This window comes from Anastrepha obliqua, chromosome 3 (assembly GCF_027943255.1).
Source record: "Anastrepha obliqua isolate idAnaObli1 chromosome 3, idAnaObli1_1.0, whole genome shotgun sequence".
Taxonomy (NCBI): domain Eukaryota; kingdom Metazoa; phylum Arthropoda; class Insecta; order Diptera; family Tephritidae; genus Anastrepha; species Anastrepha obliqua.
In genome coordinates this window covers 140,139,194-140,154,936 of record NC_072894.1, presented here as the reverse complement: position 1 = coordinate 140,154,936, position 15,743 = coordinate 140,139,194, and the positions used below count along the sequence as shown (strand labels likewise).

Sequence of the window (15,743 nt, the reverse complement as noted above, 5' to 3'; positions counted from 1 at the left end):
ATATGCATCAATATTTGCGATAAGCAAGCATATATATATGTGGATATATACAGCTGTGGGAAAACATATAGCACCTCAACATTTTGACAAGTTTTGATTATTTATTTGTTTATTTTTTAATTAAAAATATTTTTTTTTAGAAAAATACTGTTTAATCTATTAAAGCGCGTACTAATGCAAGTTTCAAACCTAGCACAAATTTTCATCAAAATTAAAAAAATTTATTTCATCTGAATTTGAAAAAAGAAAATTGGCTACGCCGTTTTATAGCCTATTGAATTTAAGTGCAATAAAGTGTAATATTGAATTGGCCTCGGCCTCGGTAGGCTAGCGTAAGTAAGAGATTATGGGTTCGAATCTCACTCAAAGCACAGTCCTCGCACTTTTCCAAATTTACCTACCTTCCCTGTTTCTTAAAAAAAAAAAATATCTCATAAAAAGAAAAAAAAAACCATATTTCATTCCTCAAGCCCAGAAAAAACTTATTCTTTCCATCCTTAGTCATCGCACAATAGTCATCGCATTATTTGCATTGTGACTGCTAAAACAAAAAAAAAACACACACAGTTACACATTGCATCAGTGGCGCCAGCAAGAGGAAGCGGGCAATCGCGATAATAGCGCAAACATACCAAATTTACCGAAGTCCTCAACCATCTGTGCGATCCTTCTTCCAGAAAGCAATAAAATGGCGTTGTAGCGGCAGACTAATCACTTACCCTGCCAGAAAGCAAAAATAGATTAACGAAACCAAACGAGAGTAGTGAACAAGGAAAACAAGTTTAATTGGTTCAAAGTGCTCGTTTATTTTTAATAATTTTTTTCATTGACGTAGTCGCGCATTTTCTCTACATAACGTATGTCCTGAACGAATCAGCCAAATTTTGTGATTTTCGAAGATAGGTATACGAATGTTTTTAATATTTCCTAACTTTAAGTGAAAAACGACCTACTCTCTAATTGTATTACTTTAAGGTGGCACAAAATGAATCACCCTATCAGAAGACAATCAGACAAGCAGTGGAACACCTAATGGTCGAAATAAAGATTTCCACTGCACAAAATCACTTTTTTTATTGAGTAAAAAGGTATGCCAAAACATAAATGGATTAAACTTCGCAATAAAAAAACCGATTTCGTAGCTTTGTGATATGAAGAAAGCAGGATTTTCCAGCGACATGAAACTTTCACTTTCTTATATATTACTAAAATTTAAGTCAAACTTTCACTTTATTATATTAAAATTTAATGAGCTATTAAACGGTTTCTTGTGAATTTTATCCATTTAATTAAAAAAAAATCAACACAATTTTTTAACCGCCTGTTCAAGTTTCTTATACCAAAAATTATTCATCTATAAAACTGCATACCTGAAATTTTTCTAAACATTCTACGAAAAAAATTTGATATTTTGATGGAAATTTGCAGAATTTTTCCAAATTTTATTCAAAGCTCGAAATTTTACGTTATACGTTTTTCTTTTTTGCAGTATGAACTATAGTTTTATTAAAAAATAATTGAAATTTCAAAATTAATAAATAAACAGTTAAAATTTATAAATATGTGGTTTGCACTTTATTTTGACGCTAACGGTACGTATACATAAATAGTATACGCAGAAATATATGAATAGAATTTATGAATTTATTATGTCATAATGCCTGCTAAGTTTTTGTTGCTCCAAAATTCCTGTGCGTGTATACAAACATACAAACGTACGTTCTGCCAAATAAGTACCAGGAATCGATCGTTAAAAATAGCTTTGGATATGTGTTTCGAAATTCAAAAAACAGGAAAGAAATAAAAATAAGATAAATAAAAAAATAAAAATGAAAACGAAAACGAAAAAAAAAATAAAAAAAAAAAACAAAAAATAAATAAAGTTTAAAAAAATTAATATAGAAACGGTTAGCAGTAAAACCAAAATATTATTTGGGTGGTATGAAGCGCTTCAGAGTAACCCATTATTGAAAAAAGGCAGGTGTGTGGAAAAAAACACTTCAATTTTTCTTTACAATGAGTCACCATACATTCTTATCCACCATAAATGTCGTCATTTACTCAGACAGCCAGGTAGCAATAACAGCGCAATAGTCCAAAATGCACTCGTCAAAAACAGTCATGGGATTTAACAAACTCCTAAGCGACTTATCCCAGTAGTTCGATGTAAGCCTCATTTGGGTGCCAGGTCATAGAAATATTGCAGGAAACTCTGCAGCAGATGAACTTGGCAGAAAAGGTACAACCCACACTATTCAATTGGATAAAGCGTTGACACCCATACCCATAGCCACTTGTAAATTACTGATAGACAGACTGACTATTATTAGTAAATTCAAAATGGCAATACCTAACAAAATGTGAATTAAGCAAATTGACCTGGTCATAGCTCAACAGTGGTGGTTCATAATGTCAGCTAAAACTCAACACAGAGAAGACAAGAACTTTGATAGGTGTCTTAACCGGTCAATATCTAATAGGTAACCACGACATACTACGACTATTGTAGGAGCTGTTATAATATAGAAGAGGAGGAAAGTATTAAACATCTCTTTTGTGAGTGCGAATGGTTAGCTATAAGAAGACTTTACACGCTTGATAGTGCATTTCTAACAGATGTAGCGGACATAGCGCAAACTAACGAAGTTAAGCTCGTTCATAAAAGCCATAGGATAGTTTAAAGGGATCCCTTAGTGTAAGCAGAAGTTCCAGTGGCATCACAACGGACCTACGACAGGTCTAAGTGTGCCATATTTGCAGCCACCCGACTTATCTACCTAAATAACTATCTCACCAGGCCATCAGAGTGAATGAATTCCTGTCCAAGAACTAAATAAATATCATCGTTTGGCCAACATATGGTTTTTCGTATAGGTCCGGCTGCCGTTTTTCTCTTTCCAAAACACAAACCACTACTCTGAAGCAAGCGTTTTTCGAGCGATAGAAAACTTGAAAGGAATTAAAGGCTTAAACTGAAATCAATTATGGAAAATGCATTTGAAGACTATTCAAATGATAGGTTGTACTACTCCCACTCACTGGTATTTATAGAATATTAATTCAGAAGCGTCCTACCTTGAAGGCAAATCGAATTGGTGATGTTAGTTTTTTATTAGCTACTGCTTGAATGTTAAATTATGGAAGTTGAAATTATATTTTTTTTAGAAATAATGAAAAATATAATTGAAATGGATATTTTTAGAGGGTTAATTGTATTAGCTTTTATAACAAATATTCTTCCTTTTGCATGATAATAACACTGTTGGACTAGCGTCACAATTTGTTTACTGTTTCTTGAAATTTGTCTAATTTAAGTAGGCTCCGGTTGATCTGAATTATTTGAAAAAAAGTCGTATAAAACTACATTTGCCATTAGTATTGTCTTCAAGAGTCTATAATAAAATTTAATGGCGCACATTTTTGTGTAACATTTTAAGTCCATATTTCCTACCCCTGTGGTTCATTTTGACACTTATTTTAGAAAATTTGAAAAATAAGAAGTTTACAGAGTCGATGGAGGGTTAAAACATTGCACAAAAATATTTGCCCAAAAATTTCAGTAGCAGTCCTCTCAGACGAAAATACGCTGCGATAACGGAGCAAAGTACAGCATTAATTAGTTTCCAGTATTAACCCTATTGTACTCACTATTTTGTCATTTTTATGGCTGCTGCATAGCCCAATTATTCTGATTTTTACTGTCCAATTCGCGGCACTTTTTTGACAGAATGCGCATACATGTGAATAATACTAATATGAAATATTGTCACATCACTCGGTCATTGTTCTACAAAGTTATGTACTACGCTCGTTGTATTCGTGTCAAGTTATCTGCGGCAAATTCATTTTCACTGCAACTTTAATCGCGTTTTGTAAACCTGGGTAAATCAATTGTATCGTCACAGCTTTTTTTTACCTTGATTTCTCAGCTAACGTTTATGTATGTGTAGATATACGTAGGCATACACTTTAAATGACAATTTATGGTTTCTGTAATATAAACTTGCAGCATAACCCCAAGTCAATATATTTCAGCTGGAAATGATGCTAATTGGTTTTGCATTCAATCACTGGCATTATTTTTTTTTCGGAATGGGTATTTAGGGGCAATAACAGAAACTAATATGCAATTAACTTTTGTGAAATTTGCATGTGTGTGTGTGTTAGGCATATAATTACGAACTTAATTATAATAGGAGCAGGCAGCGTTTTTGTTAGTTCATTGCTATGAAAAGCCTGTGGGGGGAAATATGAATTATTAAGACAAATTTCTGGCGCCATACTTTTTAGAACGTCAGTGTGTCAAAACCATCAGTTGCTTATTATGGTTTCAATTTCACTAAAAATGCACCATTTTGGAAACTTTATATTTTTTCTTCCTACAGAAAGGTCAATCTACTCAAAACGAACTCTATGCCTTTGAAAAGCAAATTGTATGATATAATATACATTTCCTAAAACTCCCCGACTAAGTGTAAAACTAATGCAGACTGAAATAAAATTAGTCAGTTTTCAGTCTAAATAGTATTTTCTTGTACATTAAAATAGTAGCTCCTTTTCGTATATGGTAATGGTAATGGTTGTACGGGTTAGGCTAAGGCCTTTATGCAGTGCGACCTGATTGATCTATTGTGCGCCCCTAAACTCTTAATTTTACTTATTTAGTAAAGCGAGGATTCGAACCTGTTCTTTTGGAGAGACATTTGTAAGTCTGAGTTCTCTACTAGGTAAGAGCCCAGGATTCTGTGACTTAATGCCAAACAATGTGTGATTTAGTGTTCAATGAAGTACTCTTCATCACAACAGAACCTGCATAAATTAGTGCTAGATAATGCTATTGTATTGAAATGTTTTTTGCAGGGAAAGTGGCCTGTAAGTGCTCCACACAGTAACCTGAGGCCCTTTTTGTCGGGCGTTAGAACAGATTTTGCTGTGTTGGTATTAAAGTTCAGGAACTTTTTGAAGTGATTAAAGCCATTTGTGCCGTTCTCAAGTTTGGACCCATTTTTTGGTTTCTTGCTTTAGGTTGTTTTGACTAAAAACGAAAAATGGGATTCGTCAAATAAATGGCTCTTCCGTCTCACTTTGGACATAAAAGTCTCCTTACTCGTTTCCTTCGAGCTTCTCATGTCCTGGTACCCAAATCAGTGAGACCTAGTTGAGAGGCGCCAGTTGTTTGCGTGCATTTTTGCACTCTATAAGGAATTTTGAATTAAACGTAAAGCTATTTAAGGCTTTGAGGAGTGATTGGCTGTCCGAAAGTACTTTAATTTTTACTTTTTCAAACTCTCTTTTGGATATGATTTCCACTATTTCCATTATGGTGAAAAGCTCCATATGTTAAATGTGGTAAATTAAGGATGTATGTGGTCTAGGCCTCACTATTCCTGCTCTTACCCTCTGGAACGTCTTCAGGAACATTTTGGATCCATATGTATACCATTTTTGCAAGTTATCATGTAGCCATGTGAGAGAAAAGGAATAACAAATTAAAAAAATAGTATCACCATAAAAAGTCATAAACGGCTCACGAAGAACCCGGCATACCACAGATCCTATTTAATGCTACCTTAAAAGGCATTGCGGCTTTAATAATCCTTAGTTAAAGTTATAATCTGGATAATTTGATTCACGTTGCGCCAATATTCTACTCAGTTACGATTGGAGACACAAACGTGAGCTAAGTTAGAGCTTTCCTTTTCTTTCTAATTCAATGAAAACCCCAGTAATACTGCGCCCGAATTTTCAACTTTTTTTCGGACAACAGCTTTCATAGTTTATTTGACTTATATAGGGCCTTCTAAATGCAGTAGCGTCCTTCGTTTTTTCCGTTTGGTTTTAGCTATCGAGATAACGGTATTGGAAAATGGGTCTTGGGCCACTGGGAGCTCATTTAGAAACAACCTACTAAATATGCTAGAAAAACTCGTCTTCGATGATTTGCAGAAATAACTCCGGCTGTATTAGAAAGTAGCCCTAAGAAATTTCAGTAGTGTAGCTTTAAACCTCCCAGAGTTAACTACAAAAATATTAAAATTTAAGCAAATTTCTTTGAAACGAAAAAAAAAGAATTAAAAAAATTAAAATAAAATGAGATATATTGGATTATTTTTCTGCCTCACTGATTTTCTATAGACTATGACTTAAATGGTTTTCGATTTCATAATTTTTAATGTACAAATGCTACTAAAGGAGCTCTCAATGAACCCAGGGTCAATTCTCAAACGCCGTTACCTCGAAAATTAGAAACAAAAAGCGGTAAAAAGCGGAGGACGCCATTAAATATTCAAGCCAATGCCTTCCAATGCCTTCCAAGGCCTTGCAAATCTTGATAATTACAATTTGTGGAATATCACCGTGTAAAAGTAGAGATTAAAGCATTTGTGCGATAGCATGAGAGTCAGTACCATGCTCTAAAGAGATAGCTCTGCGCTAGTTCTCAACTTGTTCGATTTGCTACTTGGAATCCTATGAATATATGCCAAAAAGTGGGTGAGCACATTTTTCACACCTTTTAAGGAAAAAACTTCTAAAAAGTTTTAAATGATGCCCAATATGTGAAAGACAAACAAAATTGATATGCTCTGCTGAGGAAAATAATTAAGAAAATGTACATATGCAAGACGGCCTCTAAGTCTAAAGTCAGTGCACTAGCCTGCCACTCCAGAGGTTGTGGGTTCGAATCCCACGTAAAGCACCCTCCTCGCACTTTTTCAAACTTACCTACCATACTTTCCTAATTTCTCATAAAAAAATAAAAAATATGTTTTGAAAATGATATTGTCAGACCTTTCAAATGATGTACAACAAGTAATTATTCAAACTAGTTAGTTGTGATTTTTATTTGATTAAACCTGGAGAAAGTGATTTTTTTTATAATTTTTTTAACTTTAACAATTTTTTATTGCATAATTTTACAACAAAATTAAAGATGTTTGTTAATATTCTTTGAGTGCATTTATTAATGAAGAAATTAATGTATCACTTTCAATAATCGGATAAAAATTGCGATAACTACGCTAGTTTTCCCTAAATAGAAAAAAATGCCTTGAATATCTATCCGTTTGTGGAACCATAGTTTTTGTCTTTAATGATTATTTACTTGGAAAAATCACTGCATTCTTTATGTATTGACAATAAATGTTTGACAATGACAATTTATCATAAATTACAAATGAAAGGTTTACGTGTTTCTACATAATTTTGCGATTTCTGAGGCGCAGAGACCCTCCTCCTCCCACGCAGTAATTTTACCTCTCTCTAATTCGGTAAGTTTTGAATCGCGTGGCATATTGATATTTATTTACTTAAAAAACGATTTAAATTAAAAGTTGTACTCAGGGAACACATAAATGCACTTTAACCCTACAGTAGTCGCGCCCCTGAAACTGACGTAATTGGTCGCGCGGTCTACATATGTAATCCATTTTAAAATTAAAAATACAAAAGATAAATATTTAATTCTTCCATTGCTTTTGTTTTAAGTATTCTTGTTATTGTTTAATTGATTAATATTAATCAAAAATAACATAAATAAACTTTCTGTTCTTACATAAAATAAATAAAAACCAAAACTTCATTTTTTAACAAAAAATTAAGATACTTCACAAAAGTATAAAATATATATAAAATAACCAGAAGATAATTGAGATGTTTTAATTGTTTTCGAAACATGACGAACATACAGTCTTGGAATGATCAGGACAAATGAATTTATTGCAAACGTTACACACTTTACGGGTGCTTTTATTACGGGCCTTTCCACAATCGTAGCAACGACCGACGTAGTTATTGTGCGTTGGACCTTGATGACTTACAACTTGTGGAAGATCCAAGAAGTCTTTTATTTTAAATGTCAGTGTTCTAGGTAGCGTGGTAAGTGTTAATCTTTGGTGAGCCAGTGGTTTCATCCAAGACAAGGCTAAGTCTATGAGAAAATCACGCCTTTTGACAGATTCATAGTTACTGTTTGCTGTGTAAATGCATAATGCGTTGAGAGCATTGAGGTTTACAAGATTATAGAACTTAGTCAGCGGCCACCTTCTCGAATTCCTAGATACGTCATAAAGAGAACACATCTTGTCAACCAGATCAACGCCATTTTTAGTGCGATTATAGTATGTTAATATATTATTTCCGGCTTTCGTTGATCTCCGGTGTCAGAATCAATCCCTGTATCGTTGTGCATTGTAGACATGGCTATTACTACTTTGTTGGCTTTTGGTACATAAGAAACCAGAGTATATGGAGAGTGAGTGATTTTGAGGAGCATATTGTTAGAGGCAATTCTAAATTCCCGGGGAACTTCTCTTTTATCTTTTCGAACGGTAGCAACCATTGTAATTCCATTATCAAATCATTGCTTTGCTATTTTCAGAGAGGAAAACCAATTGTCCATAGTAATATTGATATGTCTATTCAAAATTGGTTGCACCATTCTCATCACTATATCAAATCTCTCGTCGCTTAACCGAAATGGACCTTCGGGTTGTTGGCCGGCGTAAATTTCTATGTTATAGGTGTATGGGTAATGAACATCTACAAGTGCAAAAACTTTCAGTCCATACTTAGCAGGTTTATTTGGAATATACTGCCAAAAAGAACAACGCCCTCTGAAGGACAAGAGTTGTTCGTCCAAAGTCATTTCAGCAGAGTAGCATACATATGTAAATATTATAAGAAAAGTTTCACAAAATTGTAAAATGAAAAATTATGCCTAAAGTCCACTTTTATTTACAAAGTATAACTAGCTATTAGCATAAAACCTAATTTAAAATACTTACGTAATCGGTCGCGCGGCATACATACGTAGACCATGAATTTCACGAACCTCCAGCGACACAACTGCATGCGACAATTAACAGCGGAGAACTGAGAGTGACTCTCAATTTGTTAGTTACAAGTAGCAAAAATCTCCGATGAAATCGATGCACGATTTTCAAGAAATTTAAAATTTAACAATGGTGGATTACATATGTAGACCGCGCGACTACTGCAGGGTTAAAGCTTCAATTCCTAATGCGTTCTAATGAAACGGCAAAAGTAGTAACGAATTGCTCTGACTCGTGCTCAAATTAACGGTACAAACAAACACAAAACCACCGCGATGAAAAATTGTTGTTTATTGATACTAAGAAGAATAACGGTATTATTCCATATATTCATTTATTTTTACAGAGTACCTACATATTTTTGGAGTAAAGATTGTTCTTTTTACTCCAAGTCAGAACAACTTCATCCCAATTTTCGAAGTTGACAAAAAATGTATGACCAATACATTGTAGACTCTGCAATACACATGATGGCCCATATTTTCTATTAACGAAAAACTAGCGTAGTTTACGCAATTTTTGTCCGATTATTGAAAGTAATACATTAATTTCTTCGCTAATAAATGCACTCAAAGAATATTAACAAACATCTTTAATTTTGTTGTAAAATTATGCAATAAAAAATTGTTAAAGTTAAAAAAATGATAAAAAAAAGCACTTTCTCCAGGTTTAATCAAATAAAAATCACAACTAACTAGTTTGAATAATTACTTGTTGTACATCATTTGAAAGGTCTGACAATATCATTTTCAAAACATATAAAATATTGAAAATCGGTAAAAAAATGACTGAGATATCCGTAGATTACCGCGCAAAGTCTGAAAAAACGGTTTTTTATAAATAAATAAAAATTGGAGGGTACAAAAAATATAACAAAAATATTTTTATGCATTATTCGACCATATAAACAACCTACAGTGTGTAATTTATCAGGAGTATTTTCAGTGTTGCACCGTGTAATAATAATTTCATTCCTGAACCACAACAACCTTATCCTTCCAATTCTTACTCCCGCACAAAAGTCAGCGCATTACTTTCATTGTGGCTGCTAAAACAAGCAAAAAACAAAAGAAAAAGCTACAGTTACACATTGCAGCAGTGGCGCCAGCAAGAAAAAGCGCGCAATCGCGGTAATAGTGCAGACACACCAAATTTAGCGAAGTCCTCAACCATCTGGGTGATTCTTCAGCTAGAAAAATGTGGTACACAGATGGTGCTTCAAGCAGTAGGAAGGCGTTGTTCCTAAGCAACGAGTAGTGGGCATTCCCACTACTTAGGACTGGTAGCGGCAGGCTAATCCCCTACCCTGTCAGAAATGAAAATATATTAACGAAACCAACGCAAGACTGAATCTTGTCGAGGCCCTATGCGCCCGAGAAGAGTGAACAAGGAAAATAAAGACTGCCATCACTCAAAATCATTTGTTTCTTTTTGATTAAGTAAAAAACTATTCAAAAGCAAAATTGGTTCACTAGTTTTGTTACATCCTTCCAATAGATCCATCATTTTCCTTCTTCACTGCAGTTTCGATTTCTGTCTATGTTGATCAAAACTTTAATCCTTAGTGGATATTTCATAATTTTTGGAAACTTGAAACCCAAGATATGAAGTGCTTGCTTGATATTCCTAACTACATATAATATGAATTTATATCTAAAGACCCATTTTTTAATAAATTTCAGTGAAAGGCATAATAAAATTAAATTTATGAAAATTGATTATTTAATAAGTTAAAAAAATTATGTAATTTGACGAATTAAAATCATTCAGAACGTGAAAAAGTTTCAAGTAGCAGCATTTTCGTCATACGCTCAAATGACAGAAAGACAAATGCGAATGCGTTCTTAATTTTTATCAAATATATTTAATTAACTTTTTTCATGCCTTTATATTTATTTATCGATTTAATCATTTATTCAAGCGCACGAAAATGCTTACTGAATATTTCATTTAATATTTATACCCTTTTACTTTCAGATTCATGGCGCTCGACCTGCCGTTAATTTGACGTGGTTCAATTCCTCCACAATTATTAGTCCGGAAGAGAATGACTTGACAGAAATAAGAACAAAAGCGGTAAGTCACGCAAGATATTTGGAAGAATACTCAAAACATTACTCCTTGGGAAGTCACGCAAGAACTCTGTTAAGCCAAAGGGTTAAAAGGGTGAAGCGTGAGTAAAAAATAGAAATTAATGAGAAATTAAAATCTGCCTTATCAGCAGTGAGAGCGCCGAACACTTGACGATTTTGAAATATACAGACCAAAGTTTAAAAATTAACGGACTTTTTTTAGTTTTTTTAAAACGTTGTTCGTACTTAAATCTGTACACTTTATCTGTATATGTATAGGTGTATCCCAGTAAGTCCTGTTTGAATTCAACTTCTTTTCGTAGCCAACCCAAAGCTACTACAGCGAAAAAATCTAATGAAAAAAAATAAACTAAAAATGAATTAATTTTCCTCGCTTGAACTGAACTCACTTTTCGCTTTTGTTCCGCATATTGACAGTTCGAAAAAGACGATGGCACGTATCACACGCAGTCGGAGCTTATCTTCAATGCGACACGTTTCGAGAATGACATGAATTTTCGGTGCGACGCGGACAATGTGGTGCTGCAGATAAACCGCGAAAAACCATTCACGTCGTCGTTGACACTGGAAGTTTTATGTAAGTTTCATCAACAGCAACAACACCAACAAAAACACAATCCCTGACTTCAAGCTACGTAATATTAATATAACGAATTTCTCTTCTATTGCAGATCCACCAGTAGTTAAGGTTAGCCCGCCCGAGATTACAGTAAATACCAGCGACACAGTGCTGCTCAACTGCGAATATGTCGCAAATCCCGCTTCGCTCACGCAAGTCGTGTGGTAAGTCATCAAACTTTTTATAAGAGACTCGTATTTTAAATTACAAAAAAAATCAAAGAAAAAAGCAAATAAGTGCAAACGTTGAGTATTGAATGTAAGGCCGCTCGCTCACTCTAGCATCGTATTTACGTTTAACTTGACTCTTCATTTGATTGCTGCTATGTGCAAGTATGCAAGTCGATAAAAGCCTGCAACGACTATATTTAATTGCCTTCGAATCTAACCCCATGGAAGAGGGGCTCATTGATAGTAATTTCCCACTGCTGCGCTAAAAAAGGACAATGCAACAAATGCGAGTGGAGTAGAATATACGCACATGCATATATGTAAAATCACGCGTGCACACATATACACACATACACGCACATTCAAACGCAATCAAAGTAAAAGCCAGTCAGCATTGAGCATTGAGAGAATGCCATTCAGATGGAGAGACAATGACACTCGGCAAATGCTGCAAAGTGCAACCCAATTTAACTAAATTTCCAAATGTAAACAAAAATCTAATTAAAAACAAATACAAAAGCATCGAAAGCAAACCATAGAAAGCATTGTGAATATCGCAGAGATAGTGGCGCAAATAAACCAAATAGCAAAATCGAAGTAGAAATGAATGAAATATGTACACATTGGCAGGTTGAGTGTACTGCTGTGGCAATCGAAAATGTGTAAATGCACTAATGCAGCCGCCAATAGTAAAGGCAAATAGTTCAAAACTGTTTGCATTACATGGCCAAATCAGGCAACGTCTAATGAAAGGCACACAAGCGCACACAGGCACACGCACGCAAATGCTGTTAACAGCAAGAATGAGGGGGTAGGCGTACAGGAGGAGGGAAATATAAGTAGAGCTTAGCGACATCGTACTGCATAAATCAGCACTACAATGGCAGTTCAATGAAAACAGTTACATTTTTAATGTATACCCACGCACGCTCGCACTAACACACCCAAGCATGCCGTATACGTACTGGTTACTGGGTACTGGGTACATATTCGTATATCGGCATGCATGTGCTTGCTTTTGTGATAATAAACATGCATTGGCGTCGCGAACTCGCGCTTACGTAATAAATGCAAGCTCACAATTAAACCAAACCAACTGTAACCACACACCTCCGCATACTACACGCAATTAATTTCCTCTTACTCACTTCCATATACACTCAAATTGCATTAGACGCTGCTTTTTGTTTGTGTTACATTCGGCGGTGCTAACTGCAGACGACACACAATATGGCGAAATCAATTTATCTCATGATGTTGCGCCGCTAATAGCAACACAAATCTTTTTATTTTTCATTTGAATGGGGCGACGGTGCGTATACGTAACGCTGGAAGGCAGTGATAGCGCTGCATGTCTACTTCATAGGTGAAGGGTGTTTTTTTTTTTTTCAAACAACTTGAGAACTCTAAATAAAAAGGTGCGATTCCACTCGAGAACTATACAAAATAGATGTATAAGGTTTTTGTGGCATAATAAACATAAATAATTTTATAAAAAATTACAGAAAAAAATGTTGAGCGAAAAGATTGCAAATATTGCAAAAGTTTGTAATGGCTTAGATATGTAGTCACTGTGACCACAGGTATGTCCATGAACAGCTAATAGATGCCCAGTCAAAAGGTGTATTTGAAAAATAAACTCGAATTTAAAGCACCCTGTATATGTTATGTATTAGGTCGGGGAATAAGTTCATAGCGTTTTTACCGAAGACTTTTATTTAAACAAAAAACAATAATTATATCATAAGTTAATCAATTATATATTCGCTGTTGCTGTGTACAACCTCTTCCCACATCTCGACCCATTTGTGGATGCTATTCCGTCAAAAATCGCCTGGTCGGGTGTCAAAGAAGTTGTTAAGCCATTTTTTAAGGCCCTCTTTGTTATCGAAGGAAACGCCCTTCATATGGTTCGGCAGGGAGCGGAAAAGTTGGTAATCGGTCGGTGCAAGATCCGGTGAATACGGCGATTGCTAAAAGACCTCCCACTCGAGCTCTTGGAGTGCGGCTTTAACGACTTGTGCATCATTGGACCTGGCGTTGTCCTGAAGAGGTATAGTTTGACCATATCGATCAGGTCTTTTCAGTCGAATAGCCTCACTCACGCGGTGTACCTAGGCAATGTGGTGCTCCTTGTTACCCGTGACATTCTTTTCGAACATTTTCCAGTACACCATGCCCTTCCAGTCCCACCAAACACATATCAAGATTCTCTTTGAATAAAGGTCCGACTTGACTCTCGGTTTTGGCGTATCTCCTGGAGCCACGCACTCCGTTCTTTCCTTCATATTGATGTCTCACCATTTTTCATCTCGCATGACGATTCCATTTATCACCGCGTTCTCCTCGATGGCGGGCGAGATGCTGAGAAGCAATTTGAAGGCCACTTTCTTTATTTTTTTTCGATGAGCTCGTGAGGCATCTAGGCTCCCAATGTTTAGGTAAATCCCATTGAAGGAAGGTAATTGAGAATCGTTTTATGATCGCAGTTTACTTTGTTCGCCAACTCATGACTGGTTTGACGACACGACACTCCTTCAAAAGTGATTTGCGACGTTCTTCATCAAATTAAGACCATTTAACTTATTCCCCGATCCAACTCCAGTCATGTGACTAGACTCGTAAAAAGTGACGGTAGCCGTAATTTTTCGTACGATATATCAAGTTTCTGAGAAACCTTAGATCTCGACAAGTTTCTGACCAATGCTTCTAATTGCCATAAATTCATGAAAAGCTTGTGTGCCGTGTGTAAGTCCACCAAATCTCTGCAATTTATGGTTTAACTAGTTCATTTTCATTTGCAAATTAAATGAAAGGTAGATTAGAGTCTTAGAAACGTGCCGCATGAGAATATATCTGGTACTTCGTATGTGACTGTCCCACATAAGTCCGTTCGTGACCAACAAACAGCACACATGCGACAACTCATTTAAGCTGGATTTCGGCGTGTGTATGTAGGTAAGCATGCAAAGGCACACACTCGCATGTGTCGGCGAGTAGATTGCGAAGTGTAGAGCATACATATACATACGCACACATAAGCATGCAAACAGGCAAAGAGTAAGATATTCAAATAGTTGAGAGAATAGTTCCAGAAAATAAGCGACACTGACACAGAGGCAAAAGAAAGAAAATAGGGAAAAGTGGGAAGAGGAGTGTTTTGCGATTCGCTTGAAAACTGGAAAACAAATGCGAATGCAGTGCAGTCATTCGTATGCTTCCTGCGTTGGATGGGTCATATGCACGCCCTGCTAACTTGCTTCCGCAGTTCCAGCTGTCAACTTGAGAACATTTCTTCATTTCGGTATATTCCCTATTTCAAGCGCCAATTCATAAGTCAAGTCGTTCGGCGTATCCTTCCTGCTGTTGGCCTGTCACAGCTGCACTGAGGGCCGCACAGTGTAGCATTGTTGAAGTACAACAACAATAGCAACAAGCACAACAAAGGGAAATATGCATTTTGAATCAGTAGCACTTCAACTTCTTGCACCGATTGTCTGCCTGTGTGGTTGTTTATCTAGTTGCCTGGTGCGACTGCCTATACATACAGATGCATGTTGTTTTTGTTTTTGTTTTTTCACTAGTTTTGCGGTGCTCCTACGTACACAAACGTGGTTGCAGTTGTGAGTGTGCTATACGTCGTTGCCTCGATGATGTGTTGCTTGTTTAGTTGACAGTTCGGCTAACGAGAAAGTGTGGCATACAACTGCAGCTTGCAACAAGCCACTTTTGCAAGAGTTTGTTGAGTGCAACTGTACGATTCTAAATTTCTTGTGAAGCATTGCTCGACACACACGCACATACACACATGCATATGCATGAATCCATACCTCTGTGTGTATATGTGAGTGAATGGCGTGTATGGGTGGCATACGACGCTGGTTGGTGTGTTGCATAAATTGAAATTGCCACAAAAGCGCAAATTCTGTATTCAAAAAGCATAAAATCAAGCAACAACAAAACTGGCATACAACAATTTTGTGAATATCCAGGCAGTGTTGCATTTACTATTCCATTACTTCCCAGCTGC

General features: G+C 35.7%; 1 protein-coding gene across 3 annotated transcripts in view; it reads left to right on the top strand.

The window, feature by feature from the left end:
- The window catches only part of LOC129242947 (hemicentin-1), a 129,774-nt gene that overhangs the window by 21,511 nt on the left and 92,520 nt on the right, over window positions 1-15,743 (top strand). For all 3 annotated transcript variants that reach the window (XM_054879910.1, XM_054879908.1, XM_054879909.1), the window contains exons 6-8: window positions 10,809-10,907; window positions 11,342-11,501; window positions 11,596-11,707. In XM_054879910.1, the coding sequence (XP_054735885.1) occupies window positions 10,809-10,907; window positions 11,342-11,501; window positions 11,596-11,707 (371 nt within the window). The remainder of the gene's footprint in view (window positions 1-10,808; window positions 10,908-11,341; window positions 11,502-11,595; window positions 11,708-15,743) is intronic.